Below are 15,199 nucleotides of genomic sequence, written 5' to 3'. Positions count from 1 at the left end.
GTGTAAGTGGATCAAAGATCTCCACATTAAACCAGATACACTGAAACTATTAGATGAGAAAGTAGGGAAAACCTTAGAACACATAGGCACAGGAGAAAATTTCCTGAACAAAACACCAATGGCTCAAGCTCTAAGGTCAAAGATTAACAAATGGGACTTAATGAGATTGCAAAGTTTCTGTAAGGCTAAGGACATCGTCAAGAAAACAAAACGGCAACCAACAGAATGGGAAAAGATCTTTACCAACACCACATCAGATAGAGGCCTAATATCCAAGGTATACAAGGAACTCAAAAAGCTAGACACCAGAGAATCAAATAACCCTATTAAAAAATGGGGTAAAGAGCTAAACAAAATGTTTTCAGTTGAGGAACAACGAATGGCCGAGAAACATCTGAGGAAGTGCTAGACATCCTTAGCCCTCAGGGAAATGCAAATCAAAACAACCCTGAGATTTCACCTCACACCAGTCAGATTGGCCAAGATCCAAAACTCAGATGACAGCAGATGCTGGCGAGGCTGTGGAGAAAGAGGAACACTTCTCCACTGTTGGTGGGGTTGCAAGCTAATACAACCACTCTGGAAATCTGTCTGGCGATACCTCAGAAAATTGGATATAGTACTACCTGAAGACCCAGCTCTTCCACTTCTGGGCATATACCCCAGAGACACTTTAATACACAACAAAGATATATGCACCACAATGTTCATAGCGGCTCTATTTATAATATCCAGAAGCTGGAAGGAACCCAGATATCCTTCAGAAGATGAATGGATACAAAAATTGTGGTACATTTACACAATAGAGTACTACTCAGCCACCACAAACAATGACTTAACCAAATTCTTAAGAAAATGGCTGCATCTAGAGAATATCATCCTGAGTGAGATAACCCAGTCACAAAAGAACAGACATAATATGCAGTCACTGATAGTGGGATGCTAACCCCAGAGGCTTGCACTCCCCAGAAACAACTCACAGACTGTATGAAGTCCAATTAATAAAAAAACAAAACAAAACAAAAAAAATATTTACAAAACAAGAAAACTTTAACTATTTTCATGTTACATTTTGTTTTACATGTACTTTAGCTCATTGTAACTATTAAGTTTTCAAGGCATACAATCAAACGTTGAAAAAAATCAAGTACTGACTAAAAATATATTCATATAGTTTCATATAAAAATTATGTTAAAATCTGAAAAAAAGTACTGACAAAAAATGTATAATTTTAAGCAAAAAATGTTTAAAATCTGTACATTTATCTTTGTTTTGTAAAATAAAGTTGTTTAAAAAAAAGAAGTTTGGAGATCATATAAATGTTTTAGACTTTATACTTTTTAAAGATTTGCATATATATTGTTGGCCTTCTTGGGGTTGGGACTCAAGTCTAAACAAAAAAAAAAAACATCATTTTTTTTTTACATCTTATATATCTGAGGATAATTTATGCAATAATCTAGTGCACCTACATTTGGACTACATTCTTTTATATGAAATCAGGTTTGACGTTTCTACTTATAGCAAGCACCGTGTTAGTAGTTACATAGTTTTAAATTCTTGAGGATTTTAGGTTAGAGATTTTGTATTAAGGATGTTCAGCTTACAAACTACTTTTAGTCAAGAGACTTTCATTTTTGTGTGTATGGCTGTAGTATAAATTCCAAGTTCAGTTTGTAAACAATATATGAATAACTAATTTTTCTATCATCTTTTTATTCAGTCATGGCTATTATGAGAAATCTATACTATGGAATTTTTCCCTGCTTGCTTAATCCTTTTTCTTAATCACAAAGTATATGAATAGTGTTCTGTTGACACTGGTTAAAAAGAGTTAAAAATGATATTTTCTACTCTAGTGGAATTTAAAGATTAGAGGCACAAGTAAGTTAAATGTTTACTATAAAAAGTAGAAGAGAGTCAACAAAATGACTCACCAATTAAAGACTCTGCTACTGGCCCTGATGCATTCAATCTCTGGGACCTGTGTTTTGGAAGGAAAGGACTGATTTCTCTTGCAAATTATCCCTTGGCCTACTAACACTCACATTTACACACACACACACACACACACACACACACACACAAAACTGTAAATAAAATATAAACAAACATTTCTGCAATATATGATAGCAAAGTTTATAGGAAGAGGTAATTATTAAAGGAGGGAAAGGGATTTTCTCAATGATGAGCAGGATTTTTTACATAAGATAAGGCCTAGAGTTATTCCAAATAGAAGAAATAGCATGTAGTCACTGCGATGGAAAACAGAATAATGTGTTTGGGGAAAATATGACACAGTTCTATATCATAGAATTTGCTGGATAATTGAGAAACATAAAGTTGCAGACATGGGAAATGTCTGGGTTTTCAAGGCCTATGAACACGGCAAGAAGAATCTTGGGCTTTCTTTGAAATTGCTTTTCTCGAGGCATTTAATGTACAGTGAAATAGGATGAATTTTGTGAAAAGTCACTTCAGAAACAATAATGAGTTACTTAAGTGTACTAAAAGTTGTTAAAACAAAAAGTAAAGAAAAAAGGTTTCTACAATGATGATGATCTAAACTAAGGCTAAAGGAATGTAAATAGGTATTTAGAAAATGGAATATACTACCAAGAAGAAATACAGGGAACCGATGGGAAATACCGAAGGAAAATAAGTTTCTGTTTTCTGTGTTGTACTCTTTGAGAGTAAGTTGAGGCAGACACCAGCAGCGAAGCTGTTCTGATTTGCCTGTTTAGAAAGTACAAGGTGGAGAATAAAACTGTTGCCATTGTCAACTCAGGAATAGTATTAAAATTGTAGGAATGTATGTGTTCATTTACTGAGAGACAGTTAAGATTCAGTACAGAGAATAAGGAGCAGACAGAGAGAGGTTAAGTAGGGGTGACTACAGCGGCTAGTAGAAGAGACAGTAGATAAATTCAGAAGATACAAAATTAATCTCTGAGTGCTTTTCTGGTCTTCAGTTTTATTATTCAATCTTCCACTAATTAGCAATAACAAGTAAGAGCAGGCTTAAGCTAGTGTGGGCACTGTCATAATCCAGCCACTTACCTGATTTTTTTTTAAATGTTTTTTCCAAAGTTTATCTAGGCTACCCTATTCACTTGAACATACTCACCAACAGGGAATGATCATTCAGCTTGACTTACTTCATCTTTCTCGAATCAGTGGCAGATTTCTCTGTAGTTTTCAAGTTCCTGTTACTGTTATCCTAGGCAACTTTAGAATGTCTGGCTTGCCTCTCACGAGAATTAGCATTAGAGTATTACCCAAATTCACTGGTTTTTCTCCACTATTTTACATCCTTATACCTTTTATTTTCTTCCATCAAAATTTTGTGTGACACTTATATATTACACTTAGACTAGCACTTATTGAATTGGCTCATTTTATCTAGGAACCATTAATATTGTTAAGGCACAGTATAAAGACCATTTCTTATGGGTGACAGTCAATTACTTACAGTAGGGTCCATAATACTTTACTTAGCCATGGGCTTGTAAGAGTATGAGAAAGCCCTGTATATGCAAGGAATTTAAGATTTCTGAAAGAATGTGTTATTGATGAATGTTAACATTGTAATTTTAAACATATACACAGATAGAGCTTAAAGGAGCTGGAGCTGGAGCTTACTTCCAGAGCACTTGCCTAGAATGCAAGTCCTGTGTCTGATTCTCAGCACTGCCAGAAAAAATACAAAAGAGAAAAGATTATTTATATCATGTTTATTTAAAAAGAAAAGAAAGAAACAACCCTGTTACTGTGCACTTCATGGGAATTATTGCAACTTTAAACAAAACCAAACTTTTAGCCCCAAATGACAGAGAAAAGATTTAGGTTAAATCACCCACATTCATATAATGGCTATTACATATGAAACTGAAGAAAGGAATCTACCATTGGCAGATATATTTTACTCTTTTTATTAACATCAATTCAAAACTTTGATTTCAATTCTAAGTTGGAACATTTAATTTCAGTGGTTTATTTGGGTTTGTTTATTATGATGCTTCAGTTGGAACTCAGAACCTCTTGAATTGGAAAGCAAGCACTCAGAGCCCATAATTACAAATTGTAGGGAAGTTTCAAGCAAAGTAGGACTCATTAATAAATAATTCACTTTATTCCTCCCTACAATTCATACTTGTTTTATCCCTCTGCGTGTAGTATATGCATAGTTCATACTACATACTACACATAGTGCATACAAACTTCATTATGTTCTTCCCAAGATAAAGCAGTTCTTTATGACCACAGAGTAGCTATCAACATTTAGGTGATAACATTGAGCTGTTAATTGTAATGTATTCTAGAAGTCTTACTTACATTTTACTGGCTAACTCAGTATATCCTCTACAACAAAAGAATGGCCCAAACTTTGTGTCCTGTGTAAAAACATTTCAAACTTTTATGGGCTGTTTTTCTAACAGTTGTTAGTTTACTAGAACAGCCATTGTTCTCATAGATGCCATGTGGTGAGACAGCTTGTAATCTACACCCTTAATCTTTCTCAAACAATTCTACCTTTGGGGGACCAAGTATTCATAAAAGCCTTTGGGGGCCATTTTCATTCAAATCACCACAGATACTTTCTCTCCCTTTCTTGGAAGGTTTAGGTTGGGGGCTGGAGAGATGGCTCAGTGGTTAAGAGCACTGACTGCTCTTCCAAGAGGTCCTGAGTTCAATTCCCAGCAACCACATGGTGGCTCACAACCATCTGCAATGGGATCTGATGCCCTCTTCTGGTGTGTCAGAATATAGTGGCAGTGTATGAACATACATAAACTGGAAGGTTTAGGTTTTGTGAGGGTCCATTGGTTAGAATAGGATTAAACCTTGACTTGGAGAATTTATCTTTAAAGATGAGCAGATCCTTGCTGGTGCCTAATTGTCACTTTTATTTTACTAATTATTAGTTAACATTAATTATAATTTTAAAATATATAAGATAATTTTATCTTAGAATAAAAGTATTGTGTCTGTGATATCTATTATCTCAAAACGTAATGAAAGCTTTTATTTACTAAAATGAGTAAATGCGTTCTGACAGGATACTCATTGAGGTGTTACAAATTAGAATGGTAAGATGGAGGTAGCCAAGGAGAGGCTCAGACTGTAAAGTACTTGATGTGCAGGCATGACAACCTCACTTCAGGCCTCCAGAACAACACGTAAAGCCAGGCTGAGTGTACACACCAGCAATCCCAGTGCCTCATCCTTGGCTACATGAGAGCCTTTCTCAAAACAAAACAAAACAAAAACAAAAACAACAATGGGTAGGGAAACCCTGCTCTTAAAGGTTGACATTGATCATCGTTTCACTGTTACTTGTTGCAGTTGGTTGTCTCATTACTTCTTTGCCTTCTGGACTGGATCATGGCCTTACCTTTAAATACACTGCTCCGACCAGTCCATGCTACAGGAGCAGAAAATGATAAGACAGAAAAATCTGTCCTCAACTGCATTTATAAGGTAAACCTTCTTGCTTACTTTATTATTTATTTTATAACCAAGTGTTCTTTAAAAATGCTGAAATAACATTCAGTATCTGATAACATTTCTGATTTAAAATTTTTTATTGATTAGAACTAAATATTTTCTAAAATTTATAGTTTTTGCTTAATGAACCTAGAAGTAATTTCTAAGCACTTCTGACATGACACACTTTTTGTTCCATTACAGAAGTTTGAGAGGGGTTAGATTTTGGGACTGAAATAATAAAAATTATCTTCATTGAAGAGCTAAGTTTTATTGAAAGATGTGTTTATCAAGCTTTTATGTTGCCAGTGACTTTGTATTACTCTCCTATTCCCTTTCCCTAGGTATTACATGGATGTGTCTATGGAGCTCAAAGTTTCAGCAATCCAAAGTACTTTCCAATAAGCCTTTCTGATTTAGCATCTGTGGATTATGATCCTTTTATGCATTTGGAAAGTCTGAAAGAACCTGAACCTCTACACTCTCCTGATTCAGAACGATCTTCTAAACTGCAGCCTGTGACAGAAGGTATGTGAGCTTCCCTCAAGACAGTGCTATTGCCAGGATTCTGGCTAGGTGAGATCTAAAGCCATGTATGAAACCAGGTCTCTGGCTAAAGTTGTTTACCTAACCATATATTTGCCTATCACAAGTTAGTTTTCAGTTTAAGAAATGTTTCTATGTACAGTTACTATTTTTGTATATTGCAATATTCCTTTTATACTCTAAATTACTTTTAAGATTATTTTATTGTAGATTTCATAGTATTTTTATAGAATAAGAAAATTTTGAAGCCTAACAGACTTAGTAGTGACTTTCTAGTTCTCCATTTATAAAATACAGATAATAGTATTAGTTCCAGCATGGATTATTTTGAGTACTGAGATTATATATGTAAAATCCCTTTGCACAACTCTTAGTACATAGTGAGTTCAGCCTTCAGCAACATTTGTAAAAGCTTTTGTATTTGCTTTGTGTATGTGTATGTGCACAGAGGACAACACTCCTTCCATCATGTGTCCTCGGAAAACTCAATTTACCAGGCTTGCAGCAAGCACCTTTCTGTCCGAACTGTCTCACCATTTCTTTCTCTAAATCCTCTTAGAGAGCTGGAGTATTTAGAGAAAGAAAGGGAGGAAAAAGTAATGTTTCTTTTTTTAAAAAATGTATTTATTTTATGTAAATGAGTATGCTGTAGCTGTTTTCAGACACACCATAAGAGGGTATCAGTTCCCATTACAGATGGTTGTGGGCCATCATGTAGTTTCTGGGAATTGAACTCAGGACCTCTGGAAGAGCAGTCAGTGTTCTTAATCACTGAGCCATCTCTTCAGCCCCATAATGTTTCTTAAAGTAGGTAAACTAAAGGCTCATTCAGGTTTAAGGGGATTTTAAGTGTGAACTGAGTTGAATTTACTTAAAGTCTGAAAAGGAAATAAGTGAGTTGGTTATTATTTAAAGACTTTATGTCCCTGAAGGAATATACTAGAACTCATTAGTGCTAGGATTCACCCTTCATTTGGGACTAGATGGGAAAGGAAAATGAAAAATAAACTATCAAAAACTTTTGGTTATGCAATCATTTAGTAAGGCGAGTTTGACAGAAATTCAAAGGAACTATGAATATCTGAATATTAGTTTCTCGATATTGGTTTGTGGGTTACATCTGGTACCCATCTTTGGTAAAGAACTTCTCCCAGGAGTGACTAATAACTAGGGAGAAAACAGAGTGTTCTGCAGAGGTAGGAAGTGGATGTGGGTGGAAATAAGAATGTAAATTGGTTCACACTTTGGCTCACATTAGAGGATGGATACCTGAGTCCATCCATCGGAAGTTGTGATGGACTGTGTCTAAGCATGCTGGGTTCCCAAGACTCTGCATGTGAATAGTCGGCAGCCATGCTTGAGGACTGCTGAGTCATTTACCATGCCAGCAGCACTTACAGGGCAGTTCAAGAAGTAGGATTTCTTCAAGTAAGTTTTACAAGGAAGCCCAATTTGTAAGACTTTAAAATAAAGTTGCAGTAGAATTAATCCTAGAGATTTTTCCCTTTCCAGAGGCTTCTCCAAGGACCCCTAAAAGCACAATTGGAGAGCCATCAGACTAGGAGGTGTGGTTACAAAGTAGGCTATGAAGAAAGAGCTTGATTCTCCAACATAGGAAGAGTAGTTACAAATGATTAAAAGAGTTAAGACTTCACCCTAATAATGGATTGATGACATACATAAATAAACTGAAGTTATAAAGTTAAAAGTCAAGGAAATTGATTGGCTATAACTTTGAGTTGAATATAATTGAATATAACTTGTTAACTTGTCTATAGCACAAATACACTTAATAGAAATATAAGGATTTAATTATTAGTTCTGGAAAAGTAATAGGACAAAGAAACTAAACATAATTGATAGTCATAAAAAACTCTTTTTAGATATCAGAGTGTTTATTTAAAAATGGTTGTTCTCTTCATTCAAAGGTAGCATTCTAATACAGTATATTTTTAAACGGAATAATAAACAAAATTTACTTATATAATTTTTTTTTGCTTTTTAAAATATGTAGAGTATATGTGGACACAACATGTGTTTGGAAAGTACAGAGCCACTCACAGGAGTCAGCTGTCTACTTTGTGGGTTCTGAGTGTAGGACTCAAGTTACCAGGCTTGGTAGCAATTAATTCTTTACTTGCTGAACCCCCCCCCCCCCCAGAGTTTCAGTGTATTTTATATAAGCTTTGCTATAGAGTACAATAAGTAAAGGAAAAAATATTTAAAAGAAGTTATTAATACCAAATACTCTGTACTCTGTCTGTTCCCTGTGTCAAATTGTTCCTTTTGGGCTTCCTCAAAGATAGTGAGGACCACATACATTCAGAATTGGTTAGGAACAGCGTGATGTTTCAACAGGTGATGTTACTTTACTCTGCTCTGTAGTGACTATGTTTGCTTGCTTTGTGGGGAGGGGTGTTTCATAGAGGGGTTTGTTGAGGGCTTTTGTTTTGTTGGTTTTTTTTTTTTTTTTTTTTTTTTTTTTTTTTTTGGTTTTTTTGGGTTTTTTTTTTTTTTTTTTTCATTTTAAAGGCAAAAGTAACTGATTGTTGTGTCCTTGTCTAAGACATGCTTCATTGTCTTCAAATACTTTTTTTGTCCAATGAATTCTAAACATAGAGTGCCCATAATCAGCTCAGTATTAAATTGAAAAGTGAATTGAAAACTATTGGCAGGAATGGCTATAATTATTAAATTTACTGCAGAAGAAGGGAAGGTAGTGAAGTTGGCTTTTTGTCAAATGGCAGTAGTTTTATTAGCGAAAAAAGAAAGAAAAACCATCATTTGCTGGGCTAGAGTGAAAAGAGGCACCAAGGACCCGCTCCATAGTGATTGTAGTCTCACCTGTACATATTGTGCAAAGCTGATATTTAAAGCATTTGCCAGAATTAGCTTCCTCTGCATGTCTTTTACAGCACAGTGAACTGTGGCAGCTTCTTATGGCTTGCGGCTTTTGTGTGCCATAATAATCTGTAATTACAGGTTTGCCACAAATGAAGTAGGATTTGTTTAGTGTGACAGTCTGAAAAGCTAACCCTGGCTCGATAGATTTGTTTAATGAATGCTAGTTACAAGCGCCGTGGAAGCATTGGCGTCCTCACTTTGCCTTTTATCTCCAGACTCGTTACTTTAGAATTTCATTTTAAATTAAAGAATCTTTGTCTTTTTACTATCTTAGGAGGTAAGTGTGAAAGGAATATTTTCTTTAGTTTACTGCTCAAAAAAATCTAAATCATCCAATAACAAGTTAAGAAATTTTGATCTTTTCATATATATTTATATATCCTAAATTTAGAGAAGCAACTTAGAAGTAAAAATGATTTTGTTCATATATAAATTTGTAATTTAGCCTTTAATTAACTGAAGTGTTAATAATTATATCAGATTTCAGCAGTTTTTTTTCCAGCTTGTTATTTTTGTGTACTGGCATATGGATAAGACTCTTGGTGTTGTGGTTTTGAGCTGGGCCTTACTGTGTGTTCAGGCCAGGCCAGCCTCTCCGCCTGATGCTCCTGTCTCAGCCTACCCAAGTACAGACTTACATAGTGCATCTCCATGTCTTTAACTCCACAAACTCTTTTAAACTGAATTCCCACTGTTCCATCCTTTGGGAAGAGAATATGTAAGGTAGCCTAATGCCTGGGGTTGGGGGTTTATGTTCAACAGAATGAGCTGAGACATTCTTGGGGTTTCTTCATAAGAAAGTTCAAAGGGGAAATTTCTAAAAGATGTATTCCTAGTAATGCTATTAAAATTGAATATATTTATCATTCTGTGCTTAATACAAAAGAGCTTTTAATTAATTTCTACATGTAAGTCTAGGCTGTTCTTATAGAATAATGGAATTTAAGGAGTTTTTTTAATGAGCAAGCCAAACCCAGAGTGTTTCTGTGAATCTCTTTTTGTGATTATACTTGTTAAACTATGCTCTCTTCTTTCTTCATAATGTAAACTTTTATGTTCTGTATAGAAGACTCATTGTTTAGAAATGAGTCACCTGTTTAAACAGATCACTCACCAGGAAAAAGTACAAGGAAAGAATAGAAATTTTTCACTGCATCAAAAAAAAAAAAAAAAAAAAAAAAAAAAGTCATTTTCACTGGGTATGACGGCACATGGTTTAATCCCAGAACTCAGGAGGCAGAGGCAGGTGGGTCTCCTAAGTTCTGAGTTGAAGGCTAGTTTGGTCTACAGAGTGAGTTCCATCCAGCCCATCAAAGCTACACAGAGAAACCTGTCTCAAACAAACAAAGGTAGTTTTCATTTTTCATTGCCGTTTAAAACATAACTTACTCGTATTTACGTGAACTTCTGTGTGCCCTAGTTGGTTATTCAGTAAGTTACCCTAAATAATACCTACTTTGAATATCCGGTGCACAGAAAATCTAAGTTTTAAGTTTATTGTTTTCATTTGTCACAAAGAAAAGGACACTTTAAAAAAAAGTGAAGTGTAAAAATTAAATACTGATGTGTAAGGCAGTAGCCAGCTGGTAAATTACTTAGCTTTCTGAACCATTTGTCCTCGTGTAGAGATGAACTTCCATCCCTACTCAGTTACTATTAGGGACCGAGCAGCAAGCATTAGATTGGGGCCAGTCCCATTTCTCACCATCTGGTTACACAGTTTTAAAAATGAAAGAGTAAATTAAGATGAACTATTTAATGTTCTAATCTGGTATTAAATTCTGGTTTTCAGAGCTAGCATAAACATACTTTTAAGAACAGCTCGATATGCTAAAAACATCTTCCTGTTTATTTATATATGCATACATAAAACTGACCAGGTTTTATATTAACATTTTGACAATCAAAAGGATACTAAGGACAGCTGTACATGTTAAGATGTAGAGACATATGGTGAGCAGAGAACCTGATTGCTCGCTCTTTCTTCTAGCTGTTCCCAGGTCCCAGTTCTCAGTCTCAAGGGCTGAGCTCCAAACTGTAGCTCTCTAGAATCTTCCCTCCAAGAAAGTATGCCAGCAGTGCACCAGCCAGGTTTTTTTTCAAGTTTGTAGAAATACTTTATATATAAAATAAGGGAGGTTTTCTATATATTCAGTGTTTTGATAGTAACAAAATTATATTCATTTTACCAAAAATCATCAAGCTAAACACGTAAAATTGGAGAGTTTTCTGAGGCTATACCTTAGTAGTGAAATACTTGTCTAGTGTGTGTGAGGCCTTGTGTTATGAGGTCCTGAGTTCAGTCCTAGTACCATACCCTACACCCAAAAAGAAAGTTTAATAGTATGTAAATCCAGAACTTTTAACAATCTCTGTTCTGAAATTTTTACATTTGTTTTGATAGGTAGGTCCTAGTTTCTCAAAAGGTTAGCTTTCAGAAAAAATATTATATAATATATAAATATAATTTTGTTATATGTTATATATACTGTATATTATATATTGTATATAGTGGATAATATAATGTATAATAATAAACAGTGTATAATGTATAATATATTGTATATGTTATATATTATACTACATAAACATTGTATATGTGTTTATATATATATACATGTATATGTGTATGTGTATATATACACATATATCTCAAATACAAGATTATTTCCTGACAGTAGTAGAATAATAGGGAAATCTGGTCATTCTGTAACTATGTCTAAATCTAAGTAGAGATAAGAACACTGACTCCTCCCCATCCTTCATACAACAAAGCATCCTCTTCTAGCATGAATTACTAATGAATACATCTTTACCAGTGACAGTAATAAATGCATCTTTAGCAGTGACTGCTCTCCACCTACTCTTTAAATTGAAAATATTAAGAAAACAATCAGTTATCTTTCTAACACCCCTCAGTTCAAAACTGACCTCTATATTAGCCCTCCTTAGAATTGCAGTAGCAGTTATTAGGCTTTTATTATTGATTGATTGATTGATTGATTTTTATTGTTTTTTTATATACTTACCCCAGTATCACGTTGATTACTCCATTGGTACTCACACAGCTGAAAGTGGTAACTACACAAGACCACCTGCCTTCTAGGAGCTCCCCATCCCACTCCCCATCTGGGGAACTTTACCTGAGCATGGAGCCAAATAAATCTATGAATGCATTTACTTAGAACATCTCCATGTCTCCCTCTGAGAATGATAAAGCACGAGCGTGTGCACCCCACAGCCTAGTTGACTTTGCCAAGTGATTGTTTAACTTTTCTCCTTCCCTCTTTCTGTTGCTTTTCTCTTCCTCTCCTCTCTTAGTTACTTTTCTATTGCTGTGATAAAATGTCATGACCAATGCAACTTACAAAAGAAAGGGTTATTTGCACTTACAGTTTCAGGATTGGACCCCCTGACAACCATCATGGCAGGGAACATGGAGCCAGACAGCAGAATGCTACAGCAGAGCTACAAGCTAACTTCAAATGGCATTTGGAAGCCCGTTTCCAGTGACATATTTTCTCTAGCAAGGCCACACCCCCTAATCTTCCTCCCCAAACAGCCCCCAACTGGGGACCAAGTATTCAAAAGTCCTAGTCTTATGGGGAACATCTCATTCAAGCTACTACATCTCCTCTTCTTTCATATCCTAATGTGTGCCATCTTGCCTTTCTAGACCTCTCAAACTACTACATTGTTTCAGTTTTTTTATTTTACTCTTTCATATATTCTTTCATATTTATACTTATATGGAGATGCTTAGCTAGTTTCCTTAGTACGATGGATAGGGAAGGAAAAATGCTTTTCACCTACTTTCAGACTAGACCATATTGAGCCACAAATTTTACTTAGAAAATTATAATGCCTAAATGAATAGATCCAGTAGCAACTTTTAATTTTTTCAATTTTGTTTACATTTGTTTAATTTTTTTTGTAAAGCACTGGAGATAAATCTTAGGGACTTGTCATTGCTATGCAAATGTTCTACAACTGAACTACACCCTTGGCCTATATTTTTAGGTTTATTTTTAGTGTGTGTGTGTCTGTCTGTGTATGTGCGTACCTGCACACATGTGTGCCTTAGTGGGTCTATGCACATGCATACAGTGCCCAAGGAAGCAAGAGGCATCTCTGTTACTTGAGCTGGAGTACAGCAGTTGTGAACTTCATGATTTGGGTGCTAGGAACCAAACCTGGGTCCTCTGGAAGAGCAGTAGTGCTTTTAACCAATGAGTCATCTCTCCAGCTCAACAGCTCATATTTGGAGCTTGTCTTTTAAAGTTTCCTTATCATATAAGGGTACACTATTTAAATTTATTCTCATTCTTAAACTTTAATTCATATATCATTTTTTTCCTCTGACATACTTTATCAGAAATAAAAGCCAGAATAAAATGACATTTAAAGATTCTGCAATCTGTGCCTCTAAATGAATATCTTCATGAGATAAATGTATCACTAGGATAGATTTTATTGGCTTTTTAATCTGTATGTTTAGTGTATTTCAGGGGATTGATTTCTGATACTTTTGATCTTCAAGGGTGATCTATATTTAAAAGCTTCCATTTAAATTGTAGATCACTAGCAACAGCTTCAAAGGGGCTTTCTTATAAAATAAACAAAGTTACTTCATTAAAAGTTTTCTCTACTATTTGCCAGTATTCCTACAATAAGAAAACTAGCTGGTCATTGGTACAGGCCCTTGATCCCAGCACTCAGGAGACCAAAACAAGCAGATCTCTGTGAGTTCAAGGCATTCTGGTCTATAGAGGAAGTTCTAGAATAGCCAAGGCTACACAGAGAAACCCTGTCTCAAAAAAAAAAAAAAAAAAAAAAAAAATCAGCAATGCAATGAAGTTCTCATCTTACTAATAGATTTTATGACTCCTAGGAAGCAGTGTTATTCTGCTCATTTGTGATTTGTGTGTGTTCTTTTCTTTTTTTTTTTTTTAGTGAAAACTCAGATGCAACAAGGATTAATCTCTATAGCAGCCCGTACTGTTATTACCCATCTGGTGAATCACTTGGGCCATTATCCAATGAGTGGTGGTCCTGCTATGCTAACAAGTCAGGTGTGTGAAAATCATGACAATCATTACAGTGAAAGTACTGAACTTTCTCCTGAGCTCTTTGAAAGTCCAAATATTCAGTTCTTTGTGCTAAATAATACAACTTTAGTGTCTTGTATCCAGATAAGATCAGAAGAGAGTATGCCTGGAGGAGGTTTAGCTGCTGGCCTTGTGTCAGCCAACTCAAATGTTAGAATCATAGTACGTGATCTCTCTGGAAAGTACTCCTGGGATTCTGCCATACTGTATGGACCACCCATTGTAAGTGGTTTACCTGAACCTACATCTTTCATACTTTCAATGTCTTACCAAGAGAAACCAGAAGAACCTCCTATGTCTAATGAATGCTTAGAAGACATAACAGTAAAAGATGGAGTTTCTCTTCAGCTTAGAAGATTTAGAGAAACTGTACCAACTTGGTCTACAGTAAGAGAAGAGGAAGATGTTCTTGACGAGCTCCTGCAGTATTTAGGCACTACAAGTCCTGAATGTTTACAGAGAACTGGAATCTCCCTCAATGTTCCTGCTCCACAACCTGTGTGCATTTCTGAGAAACAGGAAAATGATGTCATTAATGCTATCCTTAAGCAATACACAGAAGAAAAAGAGTTTGTAGAGAAGCACTTTAATGACTTAAACATGAAAGCCTCAGAACAAGATGAACCAACACCTCAGAAACCTCAGTCAGCATTTTATTACTGCAGATTGCTTCTTAGTATATTGGGAATGAATTCCTGGGACAAACGGTAAGAAGAGAAGAAAAGTTTTTCTTTTTCTTCTTTTTTTTTTAAATTAGTTCTTAACTTGTAATATGTATTTTTTTTTATTAAATTCTTTCCACCGTGCTGGAGAGATGGCTCAGCAGGTAAGAGTATGTGCTGGTCTTTCAGAGGTCCCAAGTTTAGTTCCTTAGCATCCCCAGTGAGGACCTCATAACTGTAACCCCAGCTGCAGTGAAACTTATGTCCTCTTACAGCCTCCTTGGGCATTGTACTCACCTGAACATAACCACACACATAAACACACATAATTAAGAATTAAAACAATAGGAGCTAAAAAGATGATTTGGTGATTAGGAGCACTTGCTCATCCAGAGGAACCAAGTTCCAGTCCTAGCCCCACATGGTAGCTGAAGAACGACCTGTAACTCCAATTCTAGAGGATTCACGTCCTCTTCTAACCTCTACACCAG

The 15,199-nt window shown here is 35.4% G+C and overlaps 1 protein-coding gene across 1 annotated transcript in view; it reads left to right on the top strand.

The window, feature by feature from the left end:
- The window catches only part of RALGAPA1 (Ral GTPase activating protein catalytic subunit alpha 1), a 251,940-nt gene that overhangs the window by 145,223 nt on the left and 91,518 nt on the right, over window positions 1-15,199 (top strand). Inside the window, exons 32-34 of the mRNA XM_080934414.1 lie at window positions 5,348-5,482; window positions 5,833-6,016; window positions 13,892-14,753. Coding sequence (XP_080790540.1) covers window positions 5,348-5,482; window positions 5,833-6,016; window positions 13,892-14,753 — 1,181 coding nt within the window. The remainder of the gene's footprint in view (window positions 1-5,347; window positions 5,483-5,832; window positions 6,017-13,891; window positions 14,754-15,199) is intronic.

The sequence above is a fragment of the Micromys minutus genome (genome assembly GCF_963924665.1).
Source record: "Micromys minutus genome assembly, chromosome: 1".
Taxonomy (NCBI): domain Eukaryota; kingdom Metazoa; phylum Chordata; class Mammalia; order Rodentia; family Muridae; genus Micromys; species Micromys minutus.
This window is presented reverse-complemented; position numbering and strand designations above follow the sequence as displayed.